We start from the raw sequence: 14734 nt of genomic DNA, 5'->3' as shown, positions 1-14734 counted from the left end.
AAACAAAAGGGATATTTGGCTGAATGTCGTAGAAACTGTGACAGTAGTGAGATCTAAGATTTTCTGTACAACAGTGAAGCACATGTTGCTGGAAACACCTTAGAAACCTTGCACGCAGTGGGACCATCCGGCTTTGGCTGTGCTCCTGGAAATGGAGGGTGGCTTACAAGGGTCATCTTTTCTCTTGGTGGTGCTCAGAGAGCTCAATCTGCAGCTCCCAAAACCTAAATCATTTTAACGTAGCCCATTGATTGCTCTCTGTCTTGTAATAGCAGTGGTGGTGTTGTGGCCTGTGGTCTTCAGCCAGGGTCTTCATTAGATTGAAAGGATGGCTACTCCATCTGCCAGCTTTTTGGCACAGTATGTTTCTGCTCCAAGCTCAGCAACAGAGAATTGTGGATCTATAATCCCACTGGCAACAACTCCCACTGCTGCTTTTGGCATGCCCTTCAAACTGTCTCTGCCTCAGTTTCCCAGTAATTAAAGGGGGGACAATATTCATTGACTATTTTTTCTTTCAGAAGGGCTCCTGTGGATTAGTTTGTCAGTATTTATAGAAGCGTTTAAAAGCACTATTACTGCTCTGTGCTCCCATCAGTAATAAATAGCGGTTTGGAGCTTTGACCTGTCGTGAGCTTTTAAGCAATAATATTGGTTGAAAATCCTGAGTGACTATACTGTTTTAAAAGTCTTGGTGGTATGATGATGTTAGCCAACAAGTTTAAGTCTTGGAGGAAAGTTTTTCTTGCCTGGTCAAGAGCACTGTGTGTTGATATTGAGACAGCTCTTCCTTTCAGATATGTGATACATTGAAATATTTTTAATTGGCTTTGCCCACTTCACTTTTCTCATGCAGCAGAAGACAGATGGTATCTGCAAAATAAAGCATCTTTATTCCCTCCCTCACTCTGCTTCCCATCCCATTATCTCAGAAGCTTGTATTTGTGATGCTGTTTCACTGATGTATAGAAACCAGGTACAGAAACCAGGTTACCAAGGATAGGAGAGGTTTTAGTCATAGCACTGGTGATGTGGGATGTTCTTCTATCATGTAACAATTGTGGTGGGATATGTAGTGTTCATCAAAGAATCACTTGAAACTCTCCTGGATAAAAAAAATCAATGTTTTTTGTTGTTGATGTTGGATTTTTTTCTTTTTTTTTTTTTTTTTATTCCTTCTGGGAACCTACTTCACTTTGAAGGCTGGATCCAAATGTTACAACTTCCCAGAACTTCATCAAAGTTGCAGCTGTGGTCTGTGAGTTGCTCCTCCTTGGTGGAGCAGGGAGTCACAGAACAGAATCTTCCATCCAGAATTAGGAAATCCCTTCTCAAGTTAAAAGCTGACACAGAAGGCTGGCTAATTTTTCAGTGCATGGTTAGTTAGCAAGAATTGAGGAGGTAAAGTACTTGAAGTGACCATTTTGCCATCCTGATGCTTGCTTGCTATGTGAAGGTCCTCTACTGCAGCTTATAGCATTGTGGTCTTGATGCTGCTGTAATATCCTTGCCACAGTCTCTTGAGGTTTTGAGGAAGGGAACTCATTGGTTCCTGCAGTTTGTAGCACTGGTGACGGGCATTTTGACTTTGCAGGCTTGCGGAAGGTCATGGTCCGTGCTCATCGGCAGGCTTGGTGCTGGCAGGACGAATGGTATGGGCTCACCATTGAGGATATCCGGCAGCTGGAGAAGGAGGCACAGTTGATGCTGGCTCAGAAGATGGCCCAGTTTTGCAGTGAAAATGATACTGAGCAGCATGGAGTCAAAGACACTCCTGGTGAGAAAGCCGTTGAAGCCAACACAGTTTCACCTGTTGACACAGAGGATGCTGCTGGTAACAGCGAAACAGCCTCTGGGAGATCGCTCACGAAGCAGTGGTCCACCTCTTCCAAGTCCTCACGATCTTCAAAGAGAGGAGGTAAGATGCTGCTGTTGACTCGCTCTTTTGAACTGCGTGGAGGTTGGGCTTCTGGAAAGTAGGACCATGTCTCCTTGTGGCTGACCCCTTTGGGATGATGTGTTATTTCTCCTGTGAGTCCTTTTAACTCAGAGGCCTTCTCTGCTGGTGTTGCAGGCTCAGTCTTCTCCGGTGACCTGTGACAGGTTTGGGAATGTTTCTAGCCATCCCGTGTGGCACGTGGCAGAATTCTTGCCAATCTCAAAAGCAGCGAAACTATGAAAAAACAGCAGAAGAGCAGGCAGCAGCTGGCTAGCAGTGTTGTGTCTCAGAAGAAAACAAAGAGCAGAGCAGGCAGTTAGTCCTTGTTACCCAAGAGCTACTGGTGGCTTTTATAAGACCTGGTCCTTCAGCAGTGTTCCCTTTCTGGATATCTGCTTGTCTGCTGTGTCACAAAACTGGCCTGGCTGTGGGTCACTTAACTGCCTCTTGTTTTCCAGGAGGCAGCTACAGCAGGCACTCCGTGCTCCGTGGCCAGGGTTATACATTACTACATGCTATTTGTTTCAAAAGCAGGCATTTGGCTCCATGGGTGCTGCAGTGTAGCTCACACCATCAACTACTGGGGAGATGAAAGCAGGTACCCTCAGAAAAGTGGGTGGGGGCTGCTGCCTTCCACTGGTGATGATGTGGGGTAGCTGTTTGGAGACCAAACCTCACAGCCTGGGCTCAGGTGGGACCATGGGTTGTGTTTATATTTCCTTTTAAATATCATTCAGGAAGCTTTCAGGATTTTGCTGTTAAAGCTCCATTATGGATACTTTGTAAGGACTCAGCTTTGCGTCCTGAATTTTGTCATTCACCTCTCCCTAGGCAGTCACCTTTTTTTGCTGTACTAAACTCTTCCATTCCTTGGACAATTCTGTACAAAGGGGTGAATCCCCAGCAAGTTACAGACAGAAGGCTTGAACCTTCAGCAATTCTTTCTCCTTTTAGTGAAGCACAGCTGATAGCAGCGTAAAAGCTCTCACAGCAAGAGAGCTAAAAAAAAATTCTCCTTTTTCTGAAAACCCCAAGGGGCAGCATCCCTTCCAGTGACAGTGGAAGGGTACATCTAGGTGAGTGAAGCTTCTCCATCTCTCATATGCACTAAATATTGTGAGTTTAGTCTCCATTTTTATTTACCACTCCATCACTGATTTCATCACGGAGTAAATGAGAGATGAGCAGTAGTTTTACCTTGGCGATGACTCACTGAAGTGAGCCCCGGGGAAGAACCTACCAGATGCTCCATAAATCACTGTATAAAGATAAAAATGCTGCTACTTTGTTTGCACCAGGATTTTATATTGATGTGCCCATTTCTCATTATGCCCTTTGTTATGAACCCCATCTTCCACTGCTGATATGTTCATTGAAAGCTGTAGTTTTCAGACCTCTTAGGATTTCACTTGAAGGTTTTCATCGGTAGCAAAGCAATAATTTCTTTTAAACTGCAGAATGTCTCAGCTTTTACAAGAAAAAGTAATGAAAGAAACGAATTGTGATGTGCTGGGAAGTACGTCATGCAGATATTTTAATCCTTCTTCATGCTGGCAGCATATTAACATACGGAAGCAAGGAAGGCTGTCTCGACTTACCGCTACCTCCAGCTGAAAAAATCCTTTTCTTCAAAAGGTCTTGGTCCTTTCTATACTATCCGAGCGAGACCTCTGGTGATAGCAGGACTCTTGTCGCTATCCCATATGTTATTATATGCTCTATTTTTAGCAACTGTTATGTGAGTGCCTTGACGTCACTCCAGCATGAATTAGCTCTGCTCTGCCAACCTCCTTGCTTGCCGCTCCGTAAGGGGTGGGCGGTGGGGTAGTTGGGGGCTGCTGAGCCAATGCTGATCTGCAATTAGATGACTCTGCACAGGGTCTCCATCCTCTTTCCATGTGACAACTGGGTAGCAAAATTGGAAGAATTTTACTTACATATTTAACACACAACAATAGCATGAAATGGATCGTGCAGCTCTCACAGGAACCAGAGCCTTTCAGTGTCTTTGTATATGCTAAATGAGAATTTGTCAGTCTCCTCAGGTTTTTGCTGTGTTAGCTTAGGTGGCTGCTGCAAGCGCTTTGTGCGTGCTGTGTGACATGCAAAAGCCATCTGAAAGAGGGGAGAAACCCTCTCTCTCGTTTTCTGGACAGTGCTCCCTTCAGCAGAAAACTGTTCTGTAACAAGTTCAGCCAAGAAGAGTTCAGGCTGGATCATTGCTAAATTATATCGGGCAGGGAGGGGAAGAAAAAAGGCATTATATGTTTATATTTAGCACAAGGAACTCTGGAGGGGAAAATGAAAGGGAGCAGGTAGGTGTGAGAACAGGAGGTAAACAGGAACCAAAAGGACCATTGGGTTTTCTCCTCACTCTGTCAGGACAGCCACTCTGACAGCTCCCTATGAAGTAGTTGGATAGCATGTTGTTTAAATCATTCAAGTTTAAAGTTTAAATAGATCTCTAATCCAATTTGTGTGGAAGCAATTTCCTTCCAGAAAACAGATTATTTCTATCGAGGCTGCTCTGCTTAGCTACCCACCTGAAAGTTAGCGAAGCAGAGGCATGGTTTGTGTGCTGATTAGAGGCACGAAGAAAGCTTCCAATCAGCCTGCTTCCTTCCTAATTGCAAACTTTAAAACCCAGCTGATTTTGCACGTCCTACTAACAATTATAAATAGCTGCCATTCCAAATAACATAAGAGTGATACAAACAGCTTGCTTTAATGTAGCATCTTGCTGGCAGGTTCTAACAACAGTAAACAAACAGGATCTGTAAAGCGGTACACTGACATCACACCAGCATCATCGGGGTTTTGTGTTTTTAATATTGCAGCAGTGAATTTTCATAGAGAACACACGATTCTTCCTCCAGCAAAGATCATGTTGGGAACTCTCCGTCTTGTCGATGTAGCGTATCGCATAAGGCTTTTTTGTTTTCTCCAGCAAGTCCCTCACGCCATAGTATCTCCGAGTGGAGGATGCAGAGCATTGCCAGAGATTCAGATGACAGCTCGGATGATGAATTCTTTGATGCACATGGTATGTGGAGCCTAAATCATCATCATTTGTTTCCTGAAATGGTGGGGTAAGAGAACGAAAGGCATGAGGGTGGGGAGCGAGCAGGGAAGGAAGCGAGACTTTTTTGCTTTGTTTGAAGTCTTTTCCTTTCTAACCAAGATACGTGCAGCATCAGTGCAGCTTCTTCAGGCATCCCCAGCATCACCCAGCAGACTCTTATATTCAATGCAGCAACATTTCAGATTCAGTGTGGTGTATATCTAAAGGGATCTTGATCAGTCTTAACCTTTGGAGCTGTATTTTATGTGGTACAAATGAGCATGGGTAAAATTCAGCAATACTAATTGGACTGTGGGTGTGTCCTAGTGATTCTGATTCAGTATGACTGATTATTTTTCTAATTTCTTTCTTAATCAGTAGGAGGTATTATTAATTGTCTTGTCCGGGCCTGAAGAGACTCAAGCTTGCCTTTAACTCTTTATTCTCCCATTCCAACAAATACAATAGTGAATGCAACAAGGTATTTCAGGTGCCAAAATGAACCAGTGTTGATTCCAGAGTTCTCAAAGTAATTTTGACTATCCCTATTAGAAGGCTGTGTGATTTTCTTTTCCCAGTTCAAGTGTATGTGAAGAAGCTTTGTTCCGCTGCACTCATTTTATATTTTGTATTTGATGCGCATTTAAGCCTGAAGGGCTCTGTCTCTACTGACAACAGATGGACTCTTCTCTCGGCTTGTAATGCTAATCTAAGTTAGATGTGCAATGTGTGCTGATGAAGTTGGTGACCTTTCTGTGAAATGCAGTTGTTAGCAGATGATACCCCAGTTCTGTAAAGCAGAATTTCACTGGTGTTCAGCTAAAGTTCAGTCTCTAAAAATTGATAGTGTCATGTTCCAGAAGAGTTCTCACATCAAGTATTTAGGCATGCATCTCAAATTCTGGGATAGAAAGTGGCATGCTCTTGTGACGTAGTGACCTGCACAATAGCAGCTTAAATGGCCAGGATGCATGCAAGTCAGGGAATGAAGGTGCCTCTTGCCTAGAAGGAAAAGGGCAACTTAGTTAAAGTGTCTCTGTTTATTAATTTACGTAGCATCTACAAAAAATGTGTAAGGGATTTATTGGAGCAATATACATACAAGAAAAAAGGAGTGAGTCACTGAAACACATCATGGCTATCCACCCTCTTTTTTTGCCTTTTTAATTACTCAGTATTAAATCTGAGATAGAAAAAGCTCTGCCTGGGATCCGGTCCCCAGGGAATCCCTGACATGCTCCCAACATGCATGGGAAGGAGAATTAACAAAAATGAGCCTTGTGCCACAGTTGGTATCAGCACCTCTGTTGCAATACTTCCAGGAGCTTGCTAACAGAAAAAGCAGCTCCTCTTCTGCTAGCACACAGCGTGTCTTCATTTACATACAGATTGTCCTCTGCAATCCACACAGTTGGGTTTGAAAAGTCTGCCTAGGCTGATGGGATTTTGGCTTACAAGTTAAAACCTTGATGTGTGTGCTGATCAACACAGCCCTCTCTTGGGGAGGGACCTTTTGTTGCCCCTTGGCCCGCAGATGACATGTCCCAGCTCCAGGTCTGTGAGCAGGGATGAAGCACCGCTTGCAGCTCATCCTGCCAGGGAGGATTGCGGGGTTGGTACCATGGGAACTGGCACAGATCAGGATGTGAGTCAACACCAAGCAGAGTTCCTCAGAAGTGCTTCCCGTATATACACACACATTTCCTTGCAGCGCAGTGGGCGTAACCTGAGCCCAAGAAGATTTCTTGTCGCCAGCTTCCCACTCATCCTCATTCACTGGCATACTCTGGTAAAGATAGTGACAAATACAGTAATATCTAATATCTATCCTGTAATAAATGCTAATAACAGGAGTAATATCCTATTCTCCTATTCAGTGATCACTTGAGCAGCAATAAGAGCTGTAATTAAACCTCTCAAGGAAATAAGTTTAATATTTAGATTAAGTTGCTGGAGGAGCTTGGAGTGCAATCTTCTTCTTAATTCTCTGCCAGCATGCATGTTGCATGCCTGTGCTTTCCACTTGCTCTGAGCAGGTAGCTCCGTACTCCCTTGTGCAGGGAAGTGGGGATTTACTCAATTTTTTCCCATGGTTGAAAAAGGAAATTATTTGCTGATGCAAAGGTTGCTCTCTTTTTATGGTCAAAGTGTAAACTGAAACTCCTAAAAATAATTGGTCTTTGCTTGGATTTGCATTTTGTCCCCTTCGTATATTTTTTTTAAGCTATTTCTCAGATTTGCTGAAAAGATGAATATATTTCATAGTCTTTTTGTTCCCCATCGTAGGATTCTTCCAACTAATTATTTTCTTAGTAACTGTACAGCAACAAGAAAGGGGGAATCCTAGTCTAGGACTCTGAAGATTACAGCTTTTAGATCTTCAAGACATCTGTATTTACTGCTGTTATTATTATGTTTATAACTCTTTATTAGATTTACAAGCCCAAAGTTTTCAGGAAAGAAATACTAAGCCCAGAACAATAAATAAATTAGAAAGCACTTAACCTCTGTAACAGTAAAAGATACATCCTCAATGTAAAAAAAAGAGAAAGGAGGAAGCAAAAAGGAACCAGCAGCCCATACCAAAGGCATCTTTGTAAGACTTGCACTGCTGTTGTTTGGGTGTAAGCGGGAGCCCTGGGCTCTGTTTCCTTCCCCAAAACCTGCCAGGATTAAGCATGAAGCGTGGAGGCTGCGTGGTGCCCTGCTCAGCTCGTGCTGGGTCCACACTCCCACCCGTTACAGGAGCCATCAGGATGCTGCTCTCTCGGGACCTCTGGTTGAACATCCACGTTTTTGCAAGCCCTTTATCAGCTCCAGACTGGCTGCCCTGAATTAGGGCTCTGCAGCCCAGCACCGTGTGGTGTGGGCACAAAGCACAAGCCTGCTTTCAGTGTCGCTTGCCTGGCAGCCCTCCTTTCTCCCCTAACCTGGCATAACTCTTCTGATGTCTGCTGTACAGCAAGGCTATAAATCTTTCTTATGTTGGGATGCTGCTGTGGGGTGTTTTATAGGGTCTCTCCTTTCTGTATCTCTTCTTTTTAATTACACTTCTAGGAACACAATATTTTGGGGACTCTTACTCTTTATCAACTGTAGTTGAACTGAGCCAGGGGATTCAGAAGATCCTGAGGTAGGAGGGAAATAGGCACATGCACTCAGTGTGATCAAACAAGTCTCATCTCCTAAGGAAATCAGGCTAAAGATAGCCAAGGGAGTTTGTTTCCTTTATTACTCATGCCTTTTTTAGGTATTTGGTCCTATTAACAGAAGTGATCCTTGTCACTGCTTCCCCCAAAGACATCCTGCAGCTTTCAGACAGGTCTGGGAGATCCAAACAGCAAACGTTGCTTTGTTCTCTCCTGTACTGGAGCATTCTGGCTGCTTTATCATCATCAGAAAGTATGGCAAGAAAAATGTCAAACTTGGTACATGAAATGGTAGCATTAAAAATCCACGTTATTTTTTTTTCCCATGCTTTAGGAATTTTATTTGATAAAAACATGCAACTGAAACATTTTGTTTACTTTTCAAAAGTTGCTTTGGTTTCTATATAACAAAAGCTGGTAAACTATTATGTTTTATTATGACTTGAGCCATGCAAATGTTTATAAGATTATATAGAGTTATGAGGCCTTATTTTTATTTAAAATTCTATTCTGTGCTGTTGTCTGTATATATGTATTTGTGTGTGACTCTCAAAAAATCTGTTTTTTAAAGAGGACTTGTCTGACAATGAGGAAATGTTCCCGAAAGAAATAACCAAATGGAGTTCCAATGATCTGATGGATAAAATTGAAACCCCCGAATGCGATGATGTCCAGGGTAATTTTTTTTCAGTAAAAACTGCATGTGATATTTTACAGTATTTCTAGGCAATTGTTACAGCCACATTCTGAAAAAAGTAAAACTCGTTATCCTCATCTCACAAAAGGAAAAGCTGAGACAGAGCATAAAAATGACTGCCCAGTGCTGCTGAAAAAGAATTTCCCAGTGGGAGTTGGGATAGTTCTTGACTCTTTTGTCTTCTGTGTTGGTTAGGCTCCTTTGTGTGACAGCCAGGATTCTCTTGTATAATGATGAAATATTCTAGCTCAATCTCGAATGACTTGAATTTTTCCTGACTCTTCTTTCCTCTTGCTCCATCTTTTGTTCTATTCGGTACCTGCCTGGGTTTTATTTTCTGCTCATCGTTATGAAATTTTGAAAAGAAACTAGCTCCCCAGCAGATCAATTCATGTTGCAGCCCAGTGGAAGATGACACTTAGGCTTTCTGGTACTATGCTGGTCTATGTAGGCACAGATATATGAACACATTAGATCTCTGCTCACCCAGCATAGTTCAAGCAATTCCTTTTATTTTCTTGCAAACCAATCATTTCTGACAATTGTGCAGGGATTTCCCATTGTTGCCATCCTTAAAGCAATGATACTGGATCGCTGTAATGAGAGAAGATCTCACTACTGTCCTCAGCACTTACCAAGGTTATGAGAAATTGCTGGACAATAAGTGAGCCAGCATTGCCCAGGCTCCTCAGGTGGAAGGAGGCGGGAGGGGATGAAGGGGAGGGAAATTTGGTGAAATAATTAAGGAGATGTGAGGCAGTAGAGGCTGAGAGGCATTGGCACGGACAGTGTCTTTATGGAAGAGTGTCTGCCAAATTTAATCTTGAAGCACTGATGTTTTAAACCTCTGTGCCTTCCAGGTGACTTGTATCACGAGACATCAGCAGAGTACCATGTTGGATCCAGCGTGGAGAGGCTCAGCATCATTGAAGTAAGTGCTTCAGTCTCTTGTAATGAGATTCTTTGTTACTGGAATATGTCTGTGTGGAGTAAATGGGGTAAACGGTTCCCTTTGCTGTGAGCAGCATCTTGCCTTTGTGTGTTGTTCTGAGCCACACCAGCATGCTGTGTACTTCATGGCTAGGTTTAAGGGATTATTTCACCCGTCTTTTGAACATCATACAGAAAATGCTCTGTAGTTTGCAGGCAGTGTCAGGTATCCAGCTGGGAAAAAAAATACTAATCCTGTGGGGATAACTGCAGCCTGAGGCATTTCTGGGTAGCAGGAGAGTCGTGTTACTGCAGCACCGAGGTGCAGGCTGCGGTGGTCCAAGTGACATAGCTCAGCTGTAGCCCACGCTTTGGAGCTGTGCAGGGTCTTGTTTGGAAACCAGCTATAGCATAGCCTGTATCAGTGCTCTGGATAAAAGAAGAAGTAAATAATAACATGCCCACCCACCCCGGCTTTCTAGACTTGCATATACAAGGCTTTTGCAAATCAGTGTCCTAGTGAGACAGTGCATCTTGGAGTGGCTGTATCCTACCCTTAAATCATCTGCCTGTCTGTGGGGCAGAGATGGTGTAGCTGCTTGCAGCGTGCCTGAGTTACGTTGTGGTCTATCAAAGACCATGAGTGTGGTTTTAGTATTACTCTGTGTACCAGGCTGTAAGTTCATGGTGGTTTGGCTTTTTTTGCAACGGACTGAGAGCTCAAGGGCCATGGGGAGAGTGGGTGGGAGGATGGGAACAGCTCTAGCCACCTCAAAATAAGCAAGTTACAGCCCTAAAATTTTTCTTAGAGCTCAAGATGCTGTGGAGAACTTGTTGTACAACCCTCTGAAGACGACAACCTCAACCCCTTCCCGTTTCTGCCTTCATTTTAGAAAAAGAGCAAACTTCAAAGTCAGATGAAAAAGAGTTATTTGTAGTTCTTCACAAACAGTCTACTAAAATAGTATGAAATTCCTAGCCACCATTGCAGTGATTTTTCAGGTTAAGAGCTTCCATCGCCAAAAGGTAGTTAAAAAATCAGGTGTCTTAAGAGACTCCAGATCTTGCAAGAAGGCTCTAAATTGCCACCTCCACCTCTAAACTAATCAGCAGTTGCTTGCATGTTCCCCAATTCCTTCAAGAGCAGAGGTTAATGAACTGAAAGGGAAAGGTGCCTCCAAATGACTGCTGATAAACTTCTGGATGACCTGAGCTTGGTGACTCATGTTGTTCTCCAAATGAGCACTTAAAACGTTTGTCTGAAAGCAAAAGTGGTGCTGAGATGCTGAGAGCACTCCTCCCATGCTTCCAGCCAGGCAAAAGTTCACTTTGCAGGTGCTGTAAACTGGAATCAGAGGTTCAAAGAGCAGGCATTAATACAGTGTAATGGTACTAAATAATTAAAGGTCATTCTTATGCAGGAGGTCTGGAAAATCTTTATTACAGACTTGGATGTGAATTTTAATACTTCTGGTGGGCAGTGTATTAAGATATGCTTTAACGTTATCTGGTAAAAATGTAAGCTAGTTGTTAGGTTGCTAATGTGTGCCTGGGCATGCTTGCCTCCTGCCAGCAGGTTTGTCAGGGATTCAATCACTGCTCAAAGGACAACAGGTGACTAAAGACGCTAAAATTAAAATAATTTGCTAAATGGAAAATACTGCTGCCCTCCACCCCTTCCACACCCCCCACTCCAATGGCTATTTCTCTGCCTCAACAAGGGGTTGCCCAGGATGTTCTCAGATGTTGTCCCTGCTAGCACAAGGGGTAAGGCACAGGAGGAAAGATCAGTACCTGCTTTCACATATCGCAGAAGTATTGGGATGGGGTATTTCAGTCTATGTGGGAACCCTAAGCACTGAAAGCCCTGGTATCAAATAGATACTAAAAATGGTTACTGCTCCATTGTGTTATAATATGTGACCAGTGCAGATGGATGGTCTTGTACCTGCTCCTGGGGCATCAGGATTGGGCTTACAGCTGTTCTGGCAGGGCACTTAATGCTAACACGCTCTGTAGTTCAGGTACAATTCCCTCCTTCCCCCAAACTACAGCCTGTCTGTTTAGGCAAGGAATTGATTCCACATAATAGGCAAATGACCTGAACACTCTGGCAACTAGATGTTGGCCAGTCCTGGAGTCACAGGGTCTTGAAGATTTTTCTTCTCAGTTCCTCTTTTAGAACAGTATAAGCAAATCTGAAATCTTACTTATAACTTCTGTTGTAGGCAAACAGATGCAATGACTGATCGCTTCCTATCACTTCCTTCCCCAGTAACTTGCCTCTTGATGACCAGTTTGATTTCACTTAATTTTGCTGAATGTGTTTTACTGTCAACTGCTGCAGCTGAGCTCAGCACCCTAACAGAAAGCAACACCCATCTTTTATTTCTTTATTTTTCCACTCTAACGCACACAAGTAATGTCTTTACTGCTGCTGTGTTTTACTTGGTTACAATTTTATGCCTTTAGGTTTTTCACTTTCATCATTCTTTCTTCTTAGGACAGTCAGTTACGCTGAGGCTGTGTATATGCATTTGTGCATGCACATGTGTAGGATAAGAGGCCTGGAAGGAGTAGTCAGATTCTCTCTGGATTCTGTTGTATCCAGGTGTATCTAATGCCCATTTCCATAAATTAAGCACATTCCTTCATGAAGACAGTTTAGTTTCTTACTCACAAGCCTGCAGATGTTATTCTAAAACCTCCTATCTCCTGTGTTTAGAAACCTGATTTCCAGTCTTCACTTCAGGATCAGTTTAGACTCTTGTGCTTGCACCTGCACTGTCCTTTGACTTAAGTGCCTTTGTTCCCTCCCTAGCTTTCTTTGCTCATCTCCACTGTGTTTAAGAGCCGACATTTCATTCTTGGGTAGTTTTGTGAAACAAATCAAACTGAACCCTTTCAGTCTCTGTTCAGAAAATCTCCATGCTTCTTGGCCTTCTGTAGTCCTTCTCACACTGCAATTATCTTTGTGTGTGGATGGCCCAAATGGAACTCAGCCTTCTAGATGGGGCCTCGCCAAGGCCCTGTATCATGCTATACTGTTTCTGCTGGAAATACCTTGCTTGGTTGTTATTTGCCTCATGCCTGACTGAACTTGATGTGGATAGTGCATTTATTGTACACACCATGTGTGAGCTTGGGGAAGAAAAGGTGATAAAATTTGCATAAAATGCATTTGGACCAAATAAAACTTCTTTGCAAAATAAGCCTTTCTACTGTGCTCTCTTTTGTTCTTACCTAGGATGAATCAGTGCAGCCATTAATGCAGCCAAGTAAAATCCATGTCCTCCTCTTGGTACTCCATGGAGGGAACATCCTGGACTCAGGAAGTGGTGACCAGAGCTCTAAGCAAGGCGATGTCAACACCATCACGACAGTGTTTGACACAGTGATGAGGGTACATTACCCAGCTGCTCTTGGACACATTGCCATCAGGCTAGTCCCTTGCCCAGCCATCTGCTCTGAAGCATTTTCACTGGTGTCCAGGTAACCTGATGCTATTTTGTCACAGAGACACACGTATAAAATTTCATTCCATTCTTGCTTTTTTTTTTTTTATTTGCTACCCTGAAATGTTCTGCATGTAATATTGAGAGCTCTGACCACGCTTTGAGAATGCACTTATTAATATACTAGCAAGGCATTCAATTTTGATTTCATACTTAGCTGCAGTGAATACAGTAATAGTGAAGCCAGAGTTCTGAGATTGATTTATTCTAATTAATCCAATAAATACGAAGGCTTTAATTCCTTGTCTGAGGGTTGTTCTGTCAATGTAAGTATGTTGTCCTTGAAGATTTACGTTTGATGGGAGGGAAAGATTTATTAAGCTTTCACCCATTCACAGTGGAATAAATGGCCTTTCTATCTTGAGGCTTTTTTATAATGAACAGCAATACTGACTGTACTGTCTGCAAATGTTTTTCTCCACTCTGTATGTTAGGCTAAATATTTCCAATGTCTCTTGCCCTATCCAGCCTCAGCCCATACAGTTATGATGAAGGCTGCCTGTCCAACAGCCAGGATCACATTCCCCTTGCTGCACTCCCTCTGCTAGCAACATCCTCCCCACAGTACCAAGAAGCAGTAGCCACAGTCATCGTCAGAGCCAACCAGGCCTACAGCGAGTTCATCAGATCCCAGGAGGGCATGTCATTCAATGGCCAGGTGAGCCAGCGGCTGTTTATAGCCACAATGAAAGGAAGAGCAAGTGAAGCAATTTCCTTCTGAAGCTCTCTTTTCCATTAATCTCTCAGGAGGGATGGAAACATGACAGTGTTGAGCTGCAATAAGAAAGTTGTGCTTACATTTCTTTCTTCCTGAGAGAGAGAGAGAGATTATTGCTTATGCTCTGTCTTAAACCTTTGGGATTCAAAGCAAAGTCTGAGCTTATGTTCAGAAATGAAGCTACAAAGCTGTGAAGTTAATCAATTTTCAACACGACACACCTTTCCAAATCAAGAATGCTACCTTTGTTACTAAACATGATCTCTGCTCCCATTGCAAACCAAGGCTGTTTAAGCATTCCAGTCTTGAAAGGACCTTCAGCACCTCGTGCTGGAGCTGTCGCAGAATTGGGTTTCTTTTTTGAGACTGTGCAGCTGCTGCACCCCATAAAAGACCACGACTGAGCCTCACACCTCTGTGAGCAAAGTGACTCTCTAGCCCCATGAGGTTTGAGCTATTGGACTGGCTGTCACATTGCCCTGCTGTAGTGTGATTTATCCACCCTGAGCTTCTTCCCAGCCAGCGCTGTGCCTGGGGACCCAGACAGCCCTCTCCTACCCACAGGTCTCAGTGCTTTGTGCCTATTTGCTCAATACCCTTGGAGGCAGGACAGCATTACCTCCTCAGGGTACAGAAAAGTGGACAGAAACACAGGGAAGCTTGCCTGAAGTAGCACAGACAGCTGGCAAGGAAGGAATCAACCTTAGTTTTCAAAGGCTGGAGAT

The 14734-nt window shown here is 43.3% G+C and overlaps 1 protein-coding gene across 7 annotated transcripts in view; it reads left to right on the top strand.

Annotated features, from left to right (window-relative positions):
* Positions 1 to 14734, top strand: part of PITPNM2 (phosphatidylinositol transfer protein membrane associated 2) — a 140722-nt gene that overhangs the window by 95895 nt on the left and 30093 nt on the right. For all 7 annotated transcript variants that reach the window (XM_042805440.1, XM_042805441.1, XM_042805447.1 and 4 more), the window contains exons 7-12: positions 1595 to 1918; positions 4887 to 4982; positions 8721 to 8825; positions 9707 to 9777; positions 13024 to 13268; positions 13760 to 13949. In XM_042805440.1, the coding sequence (XP_042661374.1) occupies positions 1595 to 1918; positions 4887 to 4982; positions 8721 to 8825; positions 9707 to 9777; positions 13024 to 13268; positions 13760 to 13949 (1031 nt within the window). The remainder of the gene's footprint in view (positions 1 to 1594; positions 1919 to 4886; positions 4983 to 8720; positions 8826 to 9706; positions 9778 to 13023; positions 13269 to 13759; positions 13950 to 14734) is intronic.

Source organism: Tyto alba, unplaced genomic scaffold (genome assembly GCF_018691265.1).
Source record: "Tyto alba isolate M040663 unplaced genomic scaffold, T.alba_DEE_v4.0 Super-Scaffold_44, whole genome shotgun sequence".
Lineage (NCBI taxonomy): Eukaryota > Metazoa > Chordata > Aves > Strigiformes > Tytonidae > Tyto > Tyto alba.
Note: the sequence above shows the minus strand (reverse complement) of the source record. Positions and strands in the feature narration are given on the sequence as shown.